This window comes from Cnephaeus nilssonii, assembly GCF_951640355.1.
Source record: "Cnephaeus nilssonii genome assembly, chromosome: 1".
In the NCBI taxonomy this organism is placed as follows: domain Eukaryota; kingdom Metazoa; phylum Chordata; class Mammalia; order Chiroptera; family Vespertilionidae; genus Cnephaeus; species Cnephaeus nilssonii.
The window spans coordinates 84991623-85010288 of record NC_137072.1 but is presented as its reverse complement, the minus strand read 5'-3'; the positions used below and the strand labels follow the sequence as shown (position 1 = coordinate 85010288).

The 18666-nt window shown below is 36.8% G+C and overlaps 1 protein-coding gene across 1 annotated transcript in view; it reads right to left on the bottom strand.

Moving 5' to 3' along the window:
* Positions 1-9189: 9189 nt before the first annotated feature.
* The window catches only part of NMU (neuromedin U), a gene marked incomplete at both ends in the record, with an annotated part of 30009 nt that continues 20532 nt past the window's right edge, over positions 9190-18666 (bottom strand). Inside the window, 6 exons of the mRNA XM_079775946.1 lie at positions 9190-9225; positions 10303-10356; positions 13323-13397; positions 14983-15033; positions 15124-15153; positions 16482-16541. Of these exons, the coding sequence (XP_079632072.1) occupies positions 9190-9225; positions 10303-10356; positions 13323-13397; positions 14983-15033; positions 15124-15153; positions 16482-16541 (306 nt within the window). The remainder of the gene's footprint in view (positions 9226-10302; positions 10357-13322; positions 13398-14982; positions 15034-15123; positions 15154-16481; positions 16542-18666) is intronic.

Here is an 18666-nt window from a genome sequence, read left to right as displayed (position 1 = left end):
TTTTAGGGCAGTTTTAGATTCACAGCAAAATTGAGGGAAAGGTACAGAGATTTTCCGTATACTTTCTGCCCCACAAATGCATAGCCTCCCCCGTTATCAATATCCACCACCCGAGTTTAAGCAAATTCTTCATTTAAAGCCAAAATAAAACAGCAACAATTTTTTTATTAGGACTTTTTTTTTTTTTTTTTAGCAGTTTTAGGTTCACAGCAAAATTGAGGGGAAGGTGCAAGATTTCTAATATGCATCCTGCTCCCACACATGCATAGCCTCCCCCAGTAGCAACATCCTCTACCAGAATTTGACGTATTTGTTACACCTGATGAAACTTCATTGACATATCATAATCACCCAAAGTCCATACTGTACATTATGCTTCACTCTTGATGTACATTCTATGTGTCTGGATAAAAATGCATGATGACACGTGCCAATCACTGTGATATAATAGAGTGACTTAGAGCGCTAAAAAGTCCATGTGCGTCACCTATTCATCCCTCCACCTCCCAAGCACTGGCGACTACTGAACTTTTTAATTGTCTCCATAGTTTTGCCATTTCCAGAATGGCTTCTTTCACTTAGTAATGTGTATTTAAGTTTCCTCCATGTCTTTTCATGGCTTGATCATTTCTTTTTAGTGCTGAATAATATTCCATTATCTGGATGTACCACAGTTTGTTTACCCATTCACTTACTGAAGGACATATTAGTTGCTTCCAAGTTTTGACAATGATGATGTAAAGCTGCTATAAACACCCGTGTGCAGGTTTTTGTGTGAACAGTAAGTTTTCAACTCCTTTGAGTAAATACCAAGGAATGTGATTGTTAGATCAAATGGTAAGAATATGTTAAGTCTTGTAAGAACCGTCCAAACTGTCTCCCAAAGGCTGCGCCATTTTGCATTCCTACCAGCAATGAAAGAGAGTGAGTTCCTGATGCTTCCATATTCTCATTAGCACGTGGTAATGTCAATGTTCCAGGTTTTGGCCACTCTAATAGGTGTAGTGGTCTCTTGTTTGAATTTGCATTTCCCTGATGACATAGATGTGAAGCATCTTTTTATATGCTTATTTTTAATTGGTTTATCTTTTTGGTGTTGAATATTAGTTCTTTATATATTCTGGATATTAATTTTTATCAAATATATATTTTGAAAACATTTTCTCCCACTCTGTGGTTTGCATTTTCATTTTATCAATAGTATTTTTTTGTGCATAAAAGTCTAAATTTTGATGAAATCTAATTTAAATTTTTATTTTATTGCCTGTGTTTTTACTGTCAGATTCAAGAAACCATTGCCAATCTAATATAGCGATTTCCCCCTATATTTTCTCCTAAGTGTCTTATAGTTTTAGTTCTCACTTCTAGGTCTTTGATCCTTTTCAGTTAATGTTTGCTTATAACGTGAGTTAGGAGTCCAACTTCATCCTTCTGCATGTGAATACTGGTTTCCCAACACCATTTGTCCAAGAGACTATCCTTTCACTTAAATGATCTTTGCACCGTTATTGAAAATCATTTGACTCTATTTGTGAGGGCTTCTTTCTGTACATTCTGTTTTATCCCATTGGTCTGTCTTTCTGCCAGTACCACACTGTGTATTTTTTAAACCACACTGTTTTGATTACTGTAACTTTGTAGTATATTTGAAATTAGAAAGTGTGTGCCTTTGTTCATTTTTTCAAGACTGTTTTGGCTATTTTGGGTCTCTTAAGATTTCATCTGAATTTTAGGACGGGTTTTTCTAGTTTTACAAAAACTATTATTGGGATTTTGATAGAGATTACACTGGATTTGTAGATGGCTTTGGGAAGTTTTGACATCTTAACAATATTATGTCTTCCAATTTACAAAGGTGTGATGTTTTTCTAGTTATTTGTGTCTTCTTCCTTTCTAGCAATGTTTTGTAGTGGTCAGTGTACAATTCTTTTGCCTCCTTGATTACATTTATTCCTAAGTACTTTATTCTTTTTGATGTGATCATACATGGGATTATGTTCTTAATTTCCTTTTGGTTGCTTACTACAGTGTCTAGAAATGTCTTCGTACACTGGATAAAATGTACTTGCTAGAAACCTATAATTAACACCTAAGGGCTATCCATTAAATTTATATGTAGTTTATGTTTAAAATATCCTAATAAATTATATGGTATATCTGAATGCCAAAATTAAATATGTAAAACAAGAACAATCACAGTAGTTTTAATTTGGAGAAGCAGGTGGGAAGAAGCTGTCTCTCCAAGTCAGAAAGTGAGGATTTGACTCTAAGACACAAGAGCACAGGCATCTGGTTCCTAAGGGGGCTTTAGACCGAGAGGAGCAGCCGCGGGACCTACGGATAAATGGAAGCCTAGCAGACCAGGGAGGAGGAACTTCAGGGGCACCTGGTCTTTTTCAAGATAGGTGCCACCAGTATTTCCGTTCTGCTTGTTTTTTAAGGTAGTGGCGCAGAATACTTAGATTGAATTACACTTGGGCTAAAGTTGCTGGTCTCTTTCTCAAGTCAGAAATCGTGCAGCAGTGAGGTTTCCAAGATTCAGATGTGAAACACAATCTCAACCAACCAACCGCCAGCGACAAATCTTGGGGGGGGGGGGGGGGGGGGAGAATGGTGCTCTCCTAGAGTTAATTTGGATGTCTCTCAAATCTTGAGACTCACGCAAAATTCAGCTCTCACCAGAAATAAACGTTAGATCCCGGCCCCGGGCGCCGCCCTCCCCTCGGGCGCTCAGCCCCCAGCCCCGTGGGGAGCTCGGCCCGCTGCCCCGGAGTGGCCGGCGGCTGGGACTCCGACCTGCATGACGCTCAGCCTCGACCTTCAGGGGACGGCGTCCTCAGACCCCTGGCGAGGGACTCCGGACTCGGACGCCTGCTCCGGGGGGCTGGGGGCGAAGAGAGCCCGCAGCCGGGACAGCGGTTCCCACCGCCACCCTGAGCGGGAGGGGGCCGCGAGCGCTCCCGGGCGCGTTGACTTGTTTACTCACGCGCCTCCAGCGCAGCCGTGTTGCCAGGCAACGCGGAGGCGTGGTCTAGGGGCGGTGTGGGCGCTGACGCACCGGGTGCACCGGGTGCTGGGGCGTTTATCCCAAGCTGTGCCTTCCCGGTTCACCGCGGGGTCCTGCGGGCTGGCATCCCTCCCACCCTTCCGCACACCGCCGCCAAATCTAGGCATTGTTTCTGAGCCCTCCGACACCCTTCAGTCCCCGAGTCATGTCTTCACGGAGTATTAATAAAATCCTGGGGAGGGGACCCTTCCGAGGAGACGTTCTTAACTGTATTTGCATGGATTTTAGGGGCTGCCTAGCCCCCAAGCCCCAGTTGTACACAATTTTTGTTGTCTGTGTACAATGTGGGGGGAGAGGGTGGGTGCAGAATTAAGGACCAGAGCTTTCATCCGATTCCCAAATGGCTCTTCACCCACATCTTAAAAACGCACAGGATTAGGAGACAGGTTTGGCTTGAGGTAGGAAACCTAGATAGTTGGGTTCTTTGGTGTTTAGGTTAAGGAAATGTTTCCTAGGAGCTGCCAGGATCATGGGATAAACATTTGATGTTATTGCCAAATAAGCTTATATACAAACTAGTAGCCCTGGGCACAAATCCATGGGCCAGTAGCTGGTTGCTGCCCTCCTGTAGCTCCCCGCACCCCTTTCCGCCCCCCACTCATACCTTGCTGCCCTGCCCCCTCCTATAGCTCGCTGCCCCACCCTCCTGCTGATCCGTGATCTGGTCATTCCGTGGTTGGTCATTTCGCTTCACAGCGTAACAACCATTTGCATATTACATCTTTATTATATAGGATGGTGACAGAGATAGTCTGATAAGATTTGGAGAAAAGAAAAAAAGATGTTTTTAAGGACACAATGTTAAACTGGGGTAGTTTAACATCTGTAGTGCTCAGTTATTACTTAATAAAAGCGCTATACTCCCTGTAGCCTATGTGTTTTGTGGTGTTTGTATATAAGATATTAATGGGTTAAATATAAAATATTTTAAAACATCCCACAATTTTTGTAACTATGTTTTGGTATTTCTTCTTCTTATTTTAATATCATGTGAGCCCTAAAACATGTAAATGGCCTAAGTCTCTGAGAGGCCCTGGGAACTGCTGGTTAAATTAGTGTTCTATTCCCCCCCCCCCCCCCCTTTTTTTTAAATATATTTTTTTATTGATTTCAGAGAGGAAGGGAGAAGGAGAGAGAGATAGAAACATCAATGTTGAAAGAGAATCATTGATTGGCTGCCTCCTACATGTCCACTACTGGGGATCAAATAGGCAACCTGAGCATGTGGCTTGACCGGAATTGAACCCAGGACCCTTCAGTCCACAGGCTGGTGCTCTATGCACTGAGCCAAACCAGCTAGGGCCCACGCCGTTTTCTTATTTTAACAATCCAAAATTCATGCTAGTTGATTACTCTGCATAGCACTACCTCTGCACCTGCTGCTTTACAGCAGGAGGCCCTCTCCACTTTCAAGTCCCCAACTGGTCAAAGCAAATCAGTTTTCAAAGATGAATGTACCTTTTGTCCTATTCTGCTCCGTCCTTTACCTATGTTCTTCACACAGATTGAGAAGAAGTGAAATTCAGGGACTTTACTAGTATAAGGTATAATTTAAACAGTGGTCAACATTAACCAAGATACTCTGCTCTGATGAATATAATACCTAATCCTATCCAGTCAGAGCCACCCTTCCGTCATCAGCCAGCAACCTGCTTGGTGGAGTAGGTGGTTATGCAAGAGTCAGATTTCAAAAAGGAAAAACCGAAGGGAACCTGAAGGGAGATAATCTCAACATCTATCTGAGGTTAACTCTGTGCCCACCAAACCCTGATTTGATGTAAAAAGTTCTAACAGATATTCATGATCCTCTACGAGGAAGACTGTTTTCTTTCTGATAATGGACAAGACTGGTTGCCTTTTAGATGTTGCAAGATAAAATAATTTATATTAAGATAAAGTGAACGCCGAAACCAGTTTGGCTCAGTGGATAGAGCGTCCGTCTGCGGACTGAAAGGTCCCAGGATCGATTCCGGTCAAGGGCATGTACATTGGTTTCGGGCACATCCCCAGTAGGGGGTGTTCAGGAGGCAGCTGGTCGATGTTTCTCTCTCATCGATGTTTCTAGCTCTCTATCCCTCTCCCTTCCTCTCTGTAAAAAATCAATAAAATATATTTAAAAAAAAAAAAGATAAAGTGAATACTACTAGTTGGTAGAAAAAGCTAGTCCATCGATGTGTTTGTAGCAATCAGATGTCAATTTTACATACTATAAATCAGAACTTGCTTAGTGGACTATTGGATGGATCATGGCCGAATTCCCCAATAGGTTTAGTTGGTATTCCTCCAGCAGGTTTATTTGGTATTCACAGTCTAAGATTGTTAGTTATTAGGCATTCTGGTATTTGTAAGAGCTGGTGAATTTGTTACTGACAAAATCCCAATAGGATAAACTAAAATAGCTCATTAAAACTCAACTCTTTGAGTGCTTTTAATAAAAATAACAAAAGGGCATGTGTATCAGTACTGTCAAAAGCTGCAGGGATCAAAGGAACATCATTTTTACAGCTTTCTTGTACACTATTTATCATTACAACACTTAAGATATTTTAAGATGCTCTTTTAATTTTCAACAAAGTAGACATTTATAACTCCACCGACTTTTACTGAGAATGTTTACAACACAGATATTCTCAAACATGTTAAACTTAGCAAGGATTGCTTTTGAGGAAGAAAACACACAAAATCTCAGTATATTTTGTATTCCATGGCATTGCTTCTGTGGAAAATAGTTGGTATTCTGTAAAAAGAGAAAAATTGAATTTAGATTCAAGTATACATGAGTATGTAAAGTGTATATAATGTTTGTATACAGATGTTCCTATAAATATTTTGTCATGCATGATAAAACTAACACTTGAGGTATTTTTCAGCGTTTCTTCAGTTTGTATATTTTTAGCTATCATTTAATCTCTCTAATCTGTCTTTGCTGGAACATTTACTCTGTATGTTTATATTTCCCAAAAATTTCCAGTATATAAAAGTGTTTTCCTAAAGCTCACTGATATCAACAAAGTTTATGAATAAAATATTTCAAAAGTTGCACAGTTATTCCTCATGTATTTATTTCCTTATGTATTTGCAGTTAAATCTTCCCATTATATGTGTAACTGCTTTATAAGTAAATATAAGTCATCAGGACAAGGCTTAAAAGATCAGATAATCACATAAGAAAAACAAAGAAAAAGTAATTATTGAACTGTTTTTTTATTGACAAAATAAAATGAAATCCTGAGTGAATTAGTCTGTGTAAAGCCGAATTTTGGAAGCAATCCAGATAAAGCTATTTTTCTCAGCTTCAGAGAGAATATTTTACTAAATTGATCAAATAATAGAATAAATTCTATTTCACATTTGTGTGCATGCTAATACTTAGTTTGATGTTACAATCACAGATTTTTTCCATTAAGTATTAGACTATTTTTTTGTTCACATTATGTAAATGCCTCTACATTTGTAAAGTATTATGAAAGACTAGTAGCCCTGCGCACAAATCCGTGCGCCAGTAGCTCTCTGCGGGGCCTGGCCACTCCGTGCCCACTGCCCAGAGGCTCTCTGTGGCCCAGAGGCCCATCCGCACCTAGGCCTGGCCAGAGTCCCCCCACCGCTCCGTGCCCGCTGCCTAGAGGCCCTCTGTGACTGGGGTGGAACGCTTGCCTCGTCGCCACGGTGATGAAGCAAGCATTCCACCAGGCTACTCTCACTGCCCGCTCTCAGCAGCCGCCTGCCCCAGGACTGGGGGACTTCGGCAGGGCTGAGAGGACTGGGCGCTGCCATCTTGTGGCTATGGGCACCGCCATCTTTGTGATAGAGTGATGGTTAATTTGCATATTACCCTTTTATTAGATAGGATAGTTTCTTTTCTATAACTCTTTGTTCTTATTTCCTTGAAAAAAAGAAAAAATAAGAATATGTTGGCTCATATTTCTGATATGAACAGGCCTTTGTTGAAATAGGAGTTAATGCCAGAAATAGTTTGAAAATCTATATTCCTAACTATGCCCCGTGATCATGTTAAGTTTTTTCTTTACTTTTCTCATATTTATGTTTTATTTTTTTCTTGTCCAACTGAATTGATTAATGCATAAGAACCACATTAAATAAAAGGTAACAGAGCATCCTTGCTTTATTCCTGACATTAATGAAAATGTTCTGAAGTGTTTTACTATCAAGCCTGTACTAACTTTGTTTGAAACCATTATATATATGTAATATGAAAACTCATTTCTTTTTTCTGTTAATACATCAGAAATTGATGTGGAATTTTACCAAAAGCATCTATTGAGATAATCATATAATTTTCCTCTAATTGTGAAAATATTTTAATAGACTCCCTAGAGTCAAACCATACTGAGTTGCTGGAACAAACTTCGGGTCATGAAATTCTTTAAATATACTGCTGAATACGGTTCACTAATATTTCTTTTCAATTTTGCATTAAAATTTATAAATAACTTTGACCTTCAGTTTCCTTTTTTTAGAAAAATAAATCTTTATTGTTGAAAGTATTACATATGTCCTCTTATTTCTCCCATTAACCCGCCCCCCCACCCCAGGCCTTCACCACCCATATTTTCCTTTTCTATACTACTTTTGTAAGATTTGGGTATAAGCTTCATTAAAAAAAATATGATTGACTTTATAAAAAATATTTTGAGATTTTTCTTTCTTCTCTGAGCTGGAAAAATTCAAAATCTGTTGGCCTAGAACTTTTTGAGGGGAGAGTTTCTGGATAATGTTTTCAATTTTTTTCCATGGCCATTAGTCTGTTTAGATTTTTTTCTTTCTTCTAAAGTGAATTTTGGTAACACCTACTTTACTGACAACCCTTTATTTTATGTAGGTTTCTAAATAGATAGGCACAGAGATTTGTCAAGTACTTTTTTATAATATCCATTTCTTCCATATCTGTTTTAATTTTTCTCTTTTCACTTGTAGTTTTGTATATTTATGGTTTCTCTCTTTTTCTTAATTAGGCTAGGCTAATTAAACTAGCTTATTTTATTTTTGAAAGTAATCAGATAATTTGCTTTATTTACCTATTCTTCCACTTTACACTTTATTAATTTGATCTTTCATTTATAGTTTTATTTAGTTTGCTTTCCTTTCCCAACTTGTTCTTTTTTAACTTATTGAGTTAAATCCTTAATTCACTCATTCTTTCTTGCTTGAGAGTGTTTGAAGTCTTGAATTTTCCACCAAATATGGCTTTGGCAGAGTCCCATAAGTTTTAATATCCATTGTTTTCATTATCTTTATTTTCTAAATATTGTATAATTTGTGTTGATATCTTCTTTGGTTAGAAGTAGTGCATTTTTATTTTGGGGATTTTTTTTTGAGAAAATATTAAGAATTTTAGAATTCTGAATCTAAATATGTATTAAGGGTTGAGATAAATGATATGGATGAAATATTTGCAAAAATATGTTCAGCATAGAATCTGCATTTAGGATTACAAAAGTAGTAGTAGAACATACTTTTATTTCTGTGGTATAAATTTATCAATCTGCATTTGGGTTGATTTTAAAAGTCATAGCATAATAAGATATTAGGCTTACCATATTTACTTAACAGGTAGGGCAATTCAATAGCCTCTAAGTGTCTACTGTATCTCCAGCATTGGAGTGGGAACTGGGAGTCCCAAAGTAAAAGTCATGCTTTCATGTCTTTCACATTTTGTTATTCTGTAGAAAAACTATACTTGAAAAATAAAAATGATTTAAAAAAGAATCTTTGAATATGAATCATTTGGACGACAGAAGTACATTTATTCTGTAAGTTCTGACCCATTACATTGAATACTAATTGCCAAAATAAGAACACAATCCCTTACAAGTACTTGCACAACAAATGGTGGTGAGGTCACTGTCTACAAAATCAACGATAATGAATATTGTGGCACAGCCTGAGGAATACACGACATGGATAAAGCAAATTTGGCCCTAAAATACTGACATTTTCCATCATATAGCCCTCACATATCCTATAAGTATAGTACTTATGTAGGAATATTAATGTATACATGCAATCAAATAATGGAAATATATTGCAAATAGTTTAATCTGTGGATATCTGAAAACAACAGAAATTTTCCAACTGGGTTGAATTGTGAAACACATACCATTTTAAATGTAATCTTCTGATCTTCTTCCATTGCGTGGCTAGAAAATAACAAATTAGCAACAAATCAGTGTAACTAAGGAAGGAAGCTAATTTTATAGAAAGCAGCCTAATAATGATCTTGATGCATGATATTATTTTTTCCTCTATGTAGTCTTGTTCCTTCCTTCAATTAATTCTCCAATTGGTTGTTAGAATTAGTTCTCAAAACGCAAATTTTACCATATGGTTCCCCTTATTTCTACATTGAAGTTGAAATTCCTTAGCTAAATATGTTATTGGCTATTTTCCATTAATTCTTCTAACTCAGCCCTTAAAGCCTCTCTGGATCTCCTTCACTCCAAAGCCTGCGTTGCATGCCTTTCTTTTAGAACCATAGCCCCTGGATTGAAGGTGCATTTAATATAGTATTTTGTATGTACGTATTTATCAATTTCCTGTATTAGGCTGTAAACGCCTAGAGATAAGAATATAATCATATCTGGCTTTATATTCTTAGCCTTTGATAGATTGTCCAGCACCCAATAGATATTCAATAATTAGCTGCTGAATGAATGAATGAATGAAAATTTTCTGGTAATGTATTAGGGATACAAACATTTTAGAAAGTATAGCTGCTTAGGAAGAAACTCATACTTAATAGACAATTTGGACATACAAAATACTAACTACAATGACAAAGATTTGTCTGTTTATACCCTCTATTGTAGTTGATTCTTTTACTTTTAAAAGTGGATGAAAATAGTCATAAATCTCCCAATCTACTGAATAAAACATTTAGTAAATGAGTCCTTAGAACTTAAGGAGTAATACATCTTTAAGACACTCATTTCCTGCGCATGAAATTTTATGGAACTAAACTGAGAAATAGGTGAATGTCGCCTGGGGTATTTACAAGCATGAGTAGTGGATTAGAGGCCACATATGCCATAGTATTAAAGCAATAAAGAAGTTGTTAAAAGAAGTAAATCTCAGATTATGACACTTGATGTCAAATATCTATAAATAAACTTCAAAACTCAATTAAAACTTATGAGTTAATGCAAATAAATGCACAGTGAGAGTATTTTTCAATTTTGGTATTAATTGATTTTTAAAAAAATACAGTACGTGCATACCCTGAATAAAAAGTATCTGCGACTATGGCTTGCAATAGGACCTTGAAATTCTCCCTGGAAGACAAAATGAGGACATTCCAAATCAAATAACAAAAGAAATAAGTGCAAATTCCTCTTGAGAGTATAGTGAAGCTCAAAGTTATTTACAACTATCCTCATTAAACAAAGAGGGAATCAAGGACTTGAGTATGTAATTCATAACAATAGTTAATCTTTGTATATATACTTGAAGAATTTTCAACAACTAGCAGTACAACAGAATGTTGTATTTTAAAATAATTTCCTTACTAATATAAAGATTCTATTTTCAGGAATTTTGTCACAATGTATATTCGTCAATAAGTAGAAAGAGAAACGACAGACACTTTATAATGAACTGTATTTAAAATCTCCTTTCAGCATTTTGATAGAACAAAATAATTTCTTTAAAATACATATTGTATGTGCTAACACAACAACAAGGAAAAATATAAAATAGAATTGTCAGAGCTAAAATACACACTATTGCTATAGGAATTTATACAGAAATTGAGGGTAAACTATATTTAGTCAATGAGCCTTAAGAAGAGATTTTCCTAATATAATTCTATTTATAAAAATGGTAATAAAAAATCAAATAGGAATAAATCAATTATTCATAATAGGTATATTGAGAAGTGTTTCTTTTCTTAAAACGTTTCCTTTTAAACTTAATGGAAAAAATATTTAACATTTTATGGTTTCCATAAAATTAGTTTTCATAGCTTCCTATTTTCATCAACTACTTACTATAAAAGTATCAGTATGGCATTCACTAGGAAATGTGTCAACAAGACCTTTTTTTAATTATTCCATAATATAAATAAATTCATATTTTTAAATTTTATTAAATAGCTCTGACAACTATTAAAATCCTGAAATCCCCGCTTTACAACAAACATATCTTACATTTTCAATATTTTATATCTAATTCTCATCTTGACTAAATCCACTCAAAATACTTAAAAGATTGAATTTTTTCTATTAAAAAAAGTACACATTGAAATTATACATTTATACTGTTATTTTTTTTTAAAGGGCAAAATGTAACTTAAAATGTGCTAAAATTTAAAACTCTCAAATCCAAACATACAGGTTGTTTTAGTCTTATCATCGAAGAAAGAGCAGTATATAAAATAATTTGGGAGGTAGGGGTAAAGAGATATGGGGATGGAAGTGAGGATGTCTAGCAATCAAATTTTAAGAAAAGTGTTGGAATGTACTAGGATCTGAAAACTCATTTTCTTTAAGAACCCAAAGTACTTCACTTAAAAAATATGTTTTAAAATTAGGCGACTTAGGCCCAGTAAAGCTAACACTACTGTAATTTTTTTCTATTTATGTCTTACATTTTTGTCTTTCATAGGTTCCTAGGAAACTTACCTTGCTGCAATATAGAAGTTATATTTGTCCAACAGAATACACTACCAAGTCACAGTTTATATTTTAGATTGTTGTCTGGAAATATAGTCTGAAGTGATATTGTAAACTCATAATTTGCTGATATATTTTAAGAAACTGAATCTTTAAATTGAAATCTTAGACTATTCATAAGTTAAGCAAACTTCAGAGAGTAGAAGTTAATTTTTAAAAGCACCTCTTACTTCTAGAAAGCTTGATAACAATTGATTTGATTCTTTTCATACTGGAAATTCTGTAATAAAGGCTATTACAGTTCCTCTTACATTTCTATTTAAGCAGGTGGCAGCTACTATCTTCCTTGATGGAATCTTAGTTTAAGAAAGTGAAGAATTTGGGAGGAAATAGTGACCATAAAACTGAATTTTGAGAAATGTATTTGCCTAAACTGTATGGATGTTTAAAAAGTATTTGAAGACTTTCAGTAGTACATTTAAGAAGAATAAAATTAAGATGGCATTTAAATTAAGGGAACATATAAAATAAAATAATAGAAGTATCCAAGACTAGACTATAAGGAAATGGCATAGTGAAAAAAAAATATATTTGCCAAGACTAGAAGTCAGAAGAATCTATTGGAATTTCTAGATTGATAACTTACTAGAGTGATCTTGGGAAACACCTTTAACTGTTCCAAATTGTTTTCCCTTTAGTAAACTGAGGATAACAGTACTTATATAAGTGCCAACAGAGTTACCAAAAGAATAAAATAAGAGAAGACTAAAAACTATAATGCATTTTAACAATGTAAGGCCTAGAAACTAACATCATTGAAAGAGATAACATTCTTTTTAAATAACAATATAAACTCCTCAATTTCTAGTTTAAAAAGCTGTTAACAAAGCTATATTTATCTTAAACACAGATACTGATTTAGGGCCATATTTTTGTTAATTGTGGGAAAAACAAAACACACCTACAATTAGTTCCTGATGTATTTATTTCTTGAGCCTAACGTGTTACTTTTACTAACACTTTAGAAAGAGTGCCATCCCAGTCCGTAGCCAACTTGTATACAGAGGGGCAGTAAATTGTATTTTTTCTTTTTTCTGTTCCCCGTCTACTGACTAGCCACAGTGGATGTGTCCTTTCTTTTTTAAAAATTGATGAGAGAGAGAGAGAGAGAGAGAGAGAGAGAGAGAGATCAACTTGTTCCACTTATTTAGGCATTCATTGGTTGATTCTTGTATGTGCCCTAACCTGGGACCAAATCCGCAACCTGGGTATACCAGGACCACACTCTAACCCACTGAGCTCCCTGGCCAGGGCCTGGCTGTGTCCTCTCTTAAACCCAGAATAAGCTTCCTCGCTGGGAGAGTCATGATCCTTGGAAGGGAATCTAATCCCAGCTTTCCTCACTGCGCATAGCTTGAGATACAAGGGCCATACTAGGGGGAAGGAAAATACCCGTTTTCTTTCTGAGTGTGAGAACATTTAGGCAAACAGATGCTCTTCGGCTACCTGGGCGTTTCTGTGTGGTTTACTCTGAAGAAGAGGATCTTTATAAATCACCACAGCTGGGAGTTATCAGAAGGGCTGCCCCGCACAGAGTGGCAAAGCGAGCATGCAGTTGTGTTACATACGTTCGATTTGAATCTCTTCATTCTTCTCTCATGCAGTTGAGGAACGAGCTGCAGCAACGGATGCACGACAGACGACTGAGAGACACGAACACACACACAATGAGCGCAAAGGCTTCTCAGCACTGGGCATAAAGACGGTTTCCTATTTGTCTGTTTTTACCCACTATACTTGCTTCAGACAAAACAGAACAAGAAAGATGTTATCTAAGACGGCCTTTTGTGAGCATTTCAAAGAACTGTGGAGGATGCGCCAAGAGATGTAATAAAATTTGGTAGCTCTATGCTAGGATCTTTGCCATGATGCTGATGAAGCACTTTCCTGAAGGCTTCAGCCCATCATCACCTGCCAAGAAGTAGAACGCCCGCCTGCATCTTTGACAAAGAGCAGCGTCTGCTTCCAGACTTAATGATCTGGGGCAGATGAAAACAACTCTGGGAGAATCAGTTTTTGATTATGAAAACGTTTCTCTAGAAGATTATACTGTTCACACATCTAGTAATCTCCTTTATAAATGATATAGTTTATTGGAAATTCAACATATGGAACAAGATGACGGGGGACACAAAAAATGACACAATGTGTTGTTGATAGCAAAAAATATGACTAAGATACATTTTCTCGAAATGTAAAGATGCCAAGCAGAAGGAAATGAAAGCACATCGGAGACATGTGGTTACCTGCTTCAGTCTCATTTTAAAAGCATGGCTTCAATTGAACCTTCTCACAAACATTCACTTATCAAATGGATCGCTTTAAGCCCTATAGAAGGCTATCTGTTAACCAACTCAACTTGTCTTTGGTTTTTAAAGCCAGTATAACCTAACTTTCAACTCCTAATTTGTAAGAATACTCAATGTGATAAACATTTAAAACTGAGTTTAAGATTACAGTTCCCTTTCTACAGGTATATACATGTTTAAAATACACTATGCTCCTCATTCCCTAAATTGGTCCATAGTTGTGAGTCACAAGCTTAGAAAGAATATTATAGTCAAATTATTATTAAGTATTCTAACTGGAACGCCAAAGTAGGTTCATTAGCATTTTTAAAATCCATGCATAAGAAGAAAAACTACCACTAAACCACAAAACTTAGAAGTGAACTGAATTCAAGTTATTGGTATCCGGCAAATCTTAGTAAATTCTCACTTTAAATGTCTAATTACAAATAAGGAGATCTTAGGAATAGAAGTAGATATATCTAGTTATATTTAATTATATTTTTGACATTTATATTTTAATATTATTCTCAAAATGCTTTTGAATAAAACTATTTCTCCCTTGTACTAATCACCGTCTAAAATAATATGTTTTACTTGGTTTTGTCTTTAGAATGTAAGTTCCGTGACAGCAGGGATTTCTTTTTTAATTTTTAATTTTATTTACTGCTTTATTTCTAGTACCTAGAATTGTGATTAGCACATAGCAGATACTCAGTAAATAATTGTTGACTGACTGAATGAATGATTTTAATATATATGCAATTATTGAGATATAAAATAAATTAAATGTATAATAAGTATTGAATGCTATTTGTTCAGGTATGTATAAACTTTTAAAGTAAAAAAATAAATTTTGCTCTAGTTCTATTAAATAAACTGCAAAAACAGGTTTAGAAAAAAATACCAATGATTACTAATAAGAAGTAATTCTACTTACCACAACATTTGAGTTGCCCAACTTCCCTGTCTTCGAATAATGAAATAAGAACTGTTAAAAAATAAGTAGTGAGCTTTACTATAGATGATTAGTACTTTCCTTTATTATTTTTAATGTATATATTTATGGAAATCACCTTACCCTTTTGTTATTAACTTTTTCATCTGTTTTCTGTTGAAAAAAGATATACAAATATCATGATATTATGCATAACATAAAGTTATAATGTACGTTATATATAATATATTATATAGTATAAAATTTATAATATAAAATTGTCACATAAGTTTTAAAACATATGACAAGTTACATAAAAAATATAAGACTTAAATTGATTAAACATATATCGTTCTAAAAATAAATGAGAAATTAAAGACTGTTCATAAATAAAGTGTACAAGATCTTTGCTACAGCATTATTCATAAGAGTAAAATTTGGAAACATCCTGCAAGTTCAACATTGGGAAGGATATGATTATGTCTAAAATATTCAGTGAAATAGACAAGAAGGAGTCACATGAAAATACTTGTAGTTGTTATCACCAAGTAATAAGATTATGTTATTTTTGCTTTCTTCCATAAACTTTTCTATATTCCTCTTTCCCTCCACAAATCTGTTTTTAAGAATGAATCATATCATTCCTTTTTGTTGTTGTTCTTTTTTGTCCTCATTTGCTTTTAATATAAAAGGAAACTCATGGATAAACACCATTGTCATTTATTTTATTTTAATTAGAAGAAAAAAATTTGGAAAATGACCATTAAAAACCCTGGAAACAAATACAGTCATAAACACTTAGTTTCAGTAAATATTTATGCTTTCAAAATATCAAGGTTTCTTTGAATTATTGTATGTGAGAGGCATGACAGTCAGAATGTACCAATGATCATGGTTAAATTAGAATTATTAATGAAAAATATAATTCTAAACTTGAGGCTGTTATCCTTAATAAGATAGCTTTAAAATAAGCTCATCGGTAAGATATAGAATATAAAGTAAGGTTTGGTACATTATGCTATTTTTCAATTTCCCACCTATTCTCATTTCAGGACTAAAAGTTCTCCCAGAAGAATCAAGTAATTTTAATAAGAAACCAAGATAGTAAGAATATAATTTTCAAACTGACATTGACAATATAGTTTGATTTTTTGTATTCTTAACATCCTTCTCTCTAACAAAAATTCATCTGTTCTCCAATTGTAATGTGAGTCAGGGAGAGAAAAGAAGCCAAATGACCCCACATTTCTCTCATCAGAGGTAGAACACATACTTGAGGGGGACATACAACTTTTCAATCCAATGACTGTAAACTTTATTGATAAGACCTTAAATCCTCAGACATCAAAGAAACTGAAGTATTTGTTTCTCATCCAAAACCAGCTTATCATCTTCAAGCTCCTCTTGGCTTGTTTCCTAAATAGGGTATTTCCTTCTAGTAGGAATTCCAAAATATCACTGAGCAATTTTTCCCTACAAACAAAATACTATTTCAACCTTACCTGGGGCTTTGGTAGAGTCCCCATAATTGTGAAGCAAAGCTCCTCCAATGCATTGGATGCCTAATGGAAATGAGAAGGTACACAGGCTATGCGTCTGTTTTAACAACATTTGCATAGAAGACATAACTGCAGAATATTGGGATGCACGAGGATATTCCAACTACCCAGACTAGAATCCTTCTGGTGGCCCATCGAAACTCTGTTGGAATCCCTTGATTTTTCTCACGACAAAAACTTGGCTCTTAAACATAAAACCTTCCTTCCAATTAGAAAAAAGAAATTATGTACAATATATATGGACTGATTAAGGCTTCCACTGTGGTCCAGATACATAGTCCTCAATACTTGCTAAGATTTCATGGAGTTCCATGACTGACAGTAATGATGGCAGTGCCAAAAGAGGGATTATGGTTCCCGATTTGTAGCAAAGTCTGAATCTACAGGCCAAAGCTGTGAGCCTCGCTGAACATTACTCATTATTGGCTAATGTGGAAGTCCTTCAATTGCTCGAAAACAATGGGAGTTGGAGGGGAAGGAGCGGTCAATGGGGCACCTAACCTGAGTTACCACCCTTCCAGGCTGCTGACTGCACACCCCAGGATCAGGTTTTTCAAAGCATCTGAGAACAGAAGTAGGGCAGGGCTCCCTGTGGTTAGCAGCCAGCTGGGTGTGGTGACGAGTAGCACAAATGGACAAGCAGAGGCGAAACCTACTTTGCACAGAATTTAGCACAGTAGTACCATAAACAATTGATGACTTAATAAAAATGCACATTGGAAATAATGAGGATCTGGAACCAGGGGGGTGATATAATTAGTGGTTAAAAACACGGGCTATGGAGTTGAGCAGCCTGCAGCGCTACAGCGATACAAATTCCATTTCTACTCTTTGTTAGCTGTGCTACGTTGGGCTGGCTATCTAACCTCTCTCAGCTGCAGTTTCTTCAGCCATAAATCAGGGATGACAACATCACTGCAGGGAGTTCTTGGAAGGATTAAATGTCAGTAAAGCTCTTAGTACAGTGCCAGGTATCTAGCAGTTAGTTAACAATGGCAGCATTAAAAAAAATAGGTGAAGCTTGATTTTCAGCTGTATTTATTCATAATTTAGAAGACACGTCAAAAGGATTATTTGGGGCCACCAGTATCCTCAACTTTTGAACAACAGTGAATGGGTAATATGGTTGGTTTTAGTGAGGGATATAGTTGTAATCATGAAACAGCTTCTTTGAGCATCTTTCCTAGCATCAGAGGTCTGCTTTGTTCTCTTCCATTTGTTTGTCTGCCATGCAAATTGTTGGTATATTTATTAATAATACTAGTGACCTGGTGCACGAAATTCGTGCACATTAAAAGGGGATTAATTAGAGGAAATAATTTATTACTGCTATTTGCCCTTTCTCTATAATAGAAGTGTCAGAGATGAAAGAAAATTAGTAAAATGTATATGAAAACCTTCCTACTGTCAGAGTCTGGGGCATACCACGGGACCCAGAGTCAAGTCCCCGCCCACCCATATGCACCTCAAAATCGAATGAGACCCAGACCCGGCCACCCCCCCCCTCATTGGGCTAGATCCAGACCCTGCCAGTCCCACCCTTGTCAAGCCCTGCCGGGCAGGGGGCGTGCCTTGAGGTCTTCCGTCAAGCCCCACCAGGTGGGGGACACGGCCTGAGATCCCCCGTCAAACCCCGCCAGGCAGGGGGGGCACAGTCTTAGGTCCCCCAGCCCAGCACTGGGAGAGGGGCGCAGCCTCAGGTCCCCTGTCAAGCCCCACTGGGCAGGGGCGCAACCTGAGTTCCCCCAACCCAGCACTGGGGGTGCACCTTGAGGTCCCCTGTCAAGCCCCGCTGGGTTGGGGGCATGGCCTGAGGTTCCCCATCAAGCCCTTCCAGGCAGGGGGGCGCAGCCTCAGGTCCCCCATCAAGCCCCACTAGCAGGGGGGTGCAGCCTCAGGTCCCCTGTCAAGCCCCGCTGAATGGGGGGCATGGCCTGAGGTCCCCCAGCCTGGCGCTGGGGCGGGGGGAGCAGCCTGAGGTCCCCTAGCCCAGCACCAGGATGGGAAGCACATCTTGAGGTCCCCTGTCAAGCCCCACAGGGGCGGGGGAGGGCGTAGCCTAGGTCCCTGCTGATTGCTCGTTAAGGCTCCTTATGGGAACTTGGCCTCAGCTGTGGGTGCAGCCATC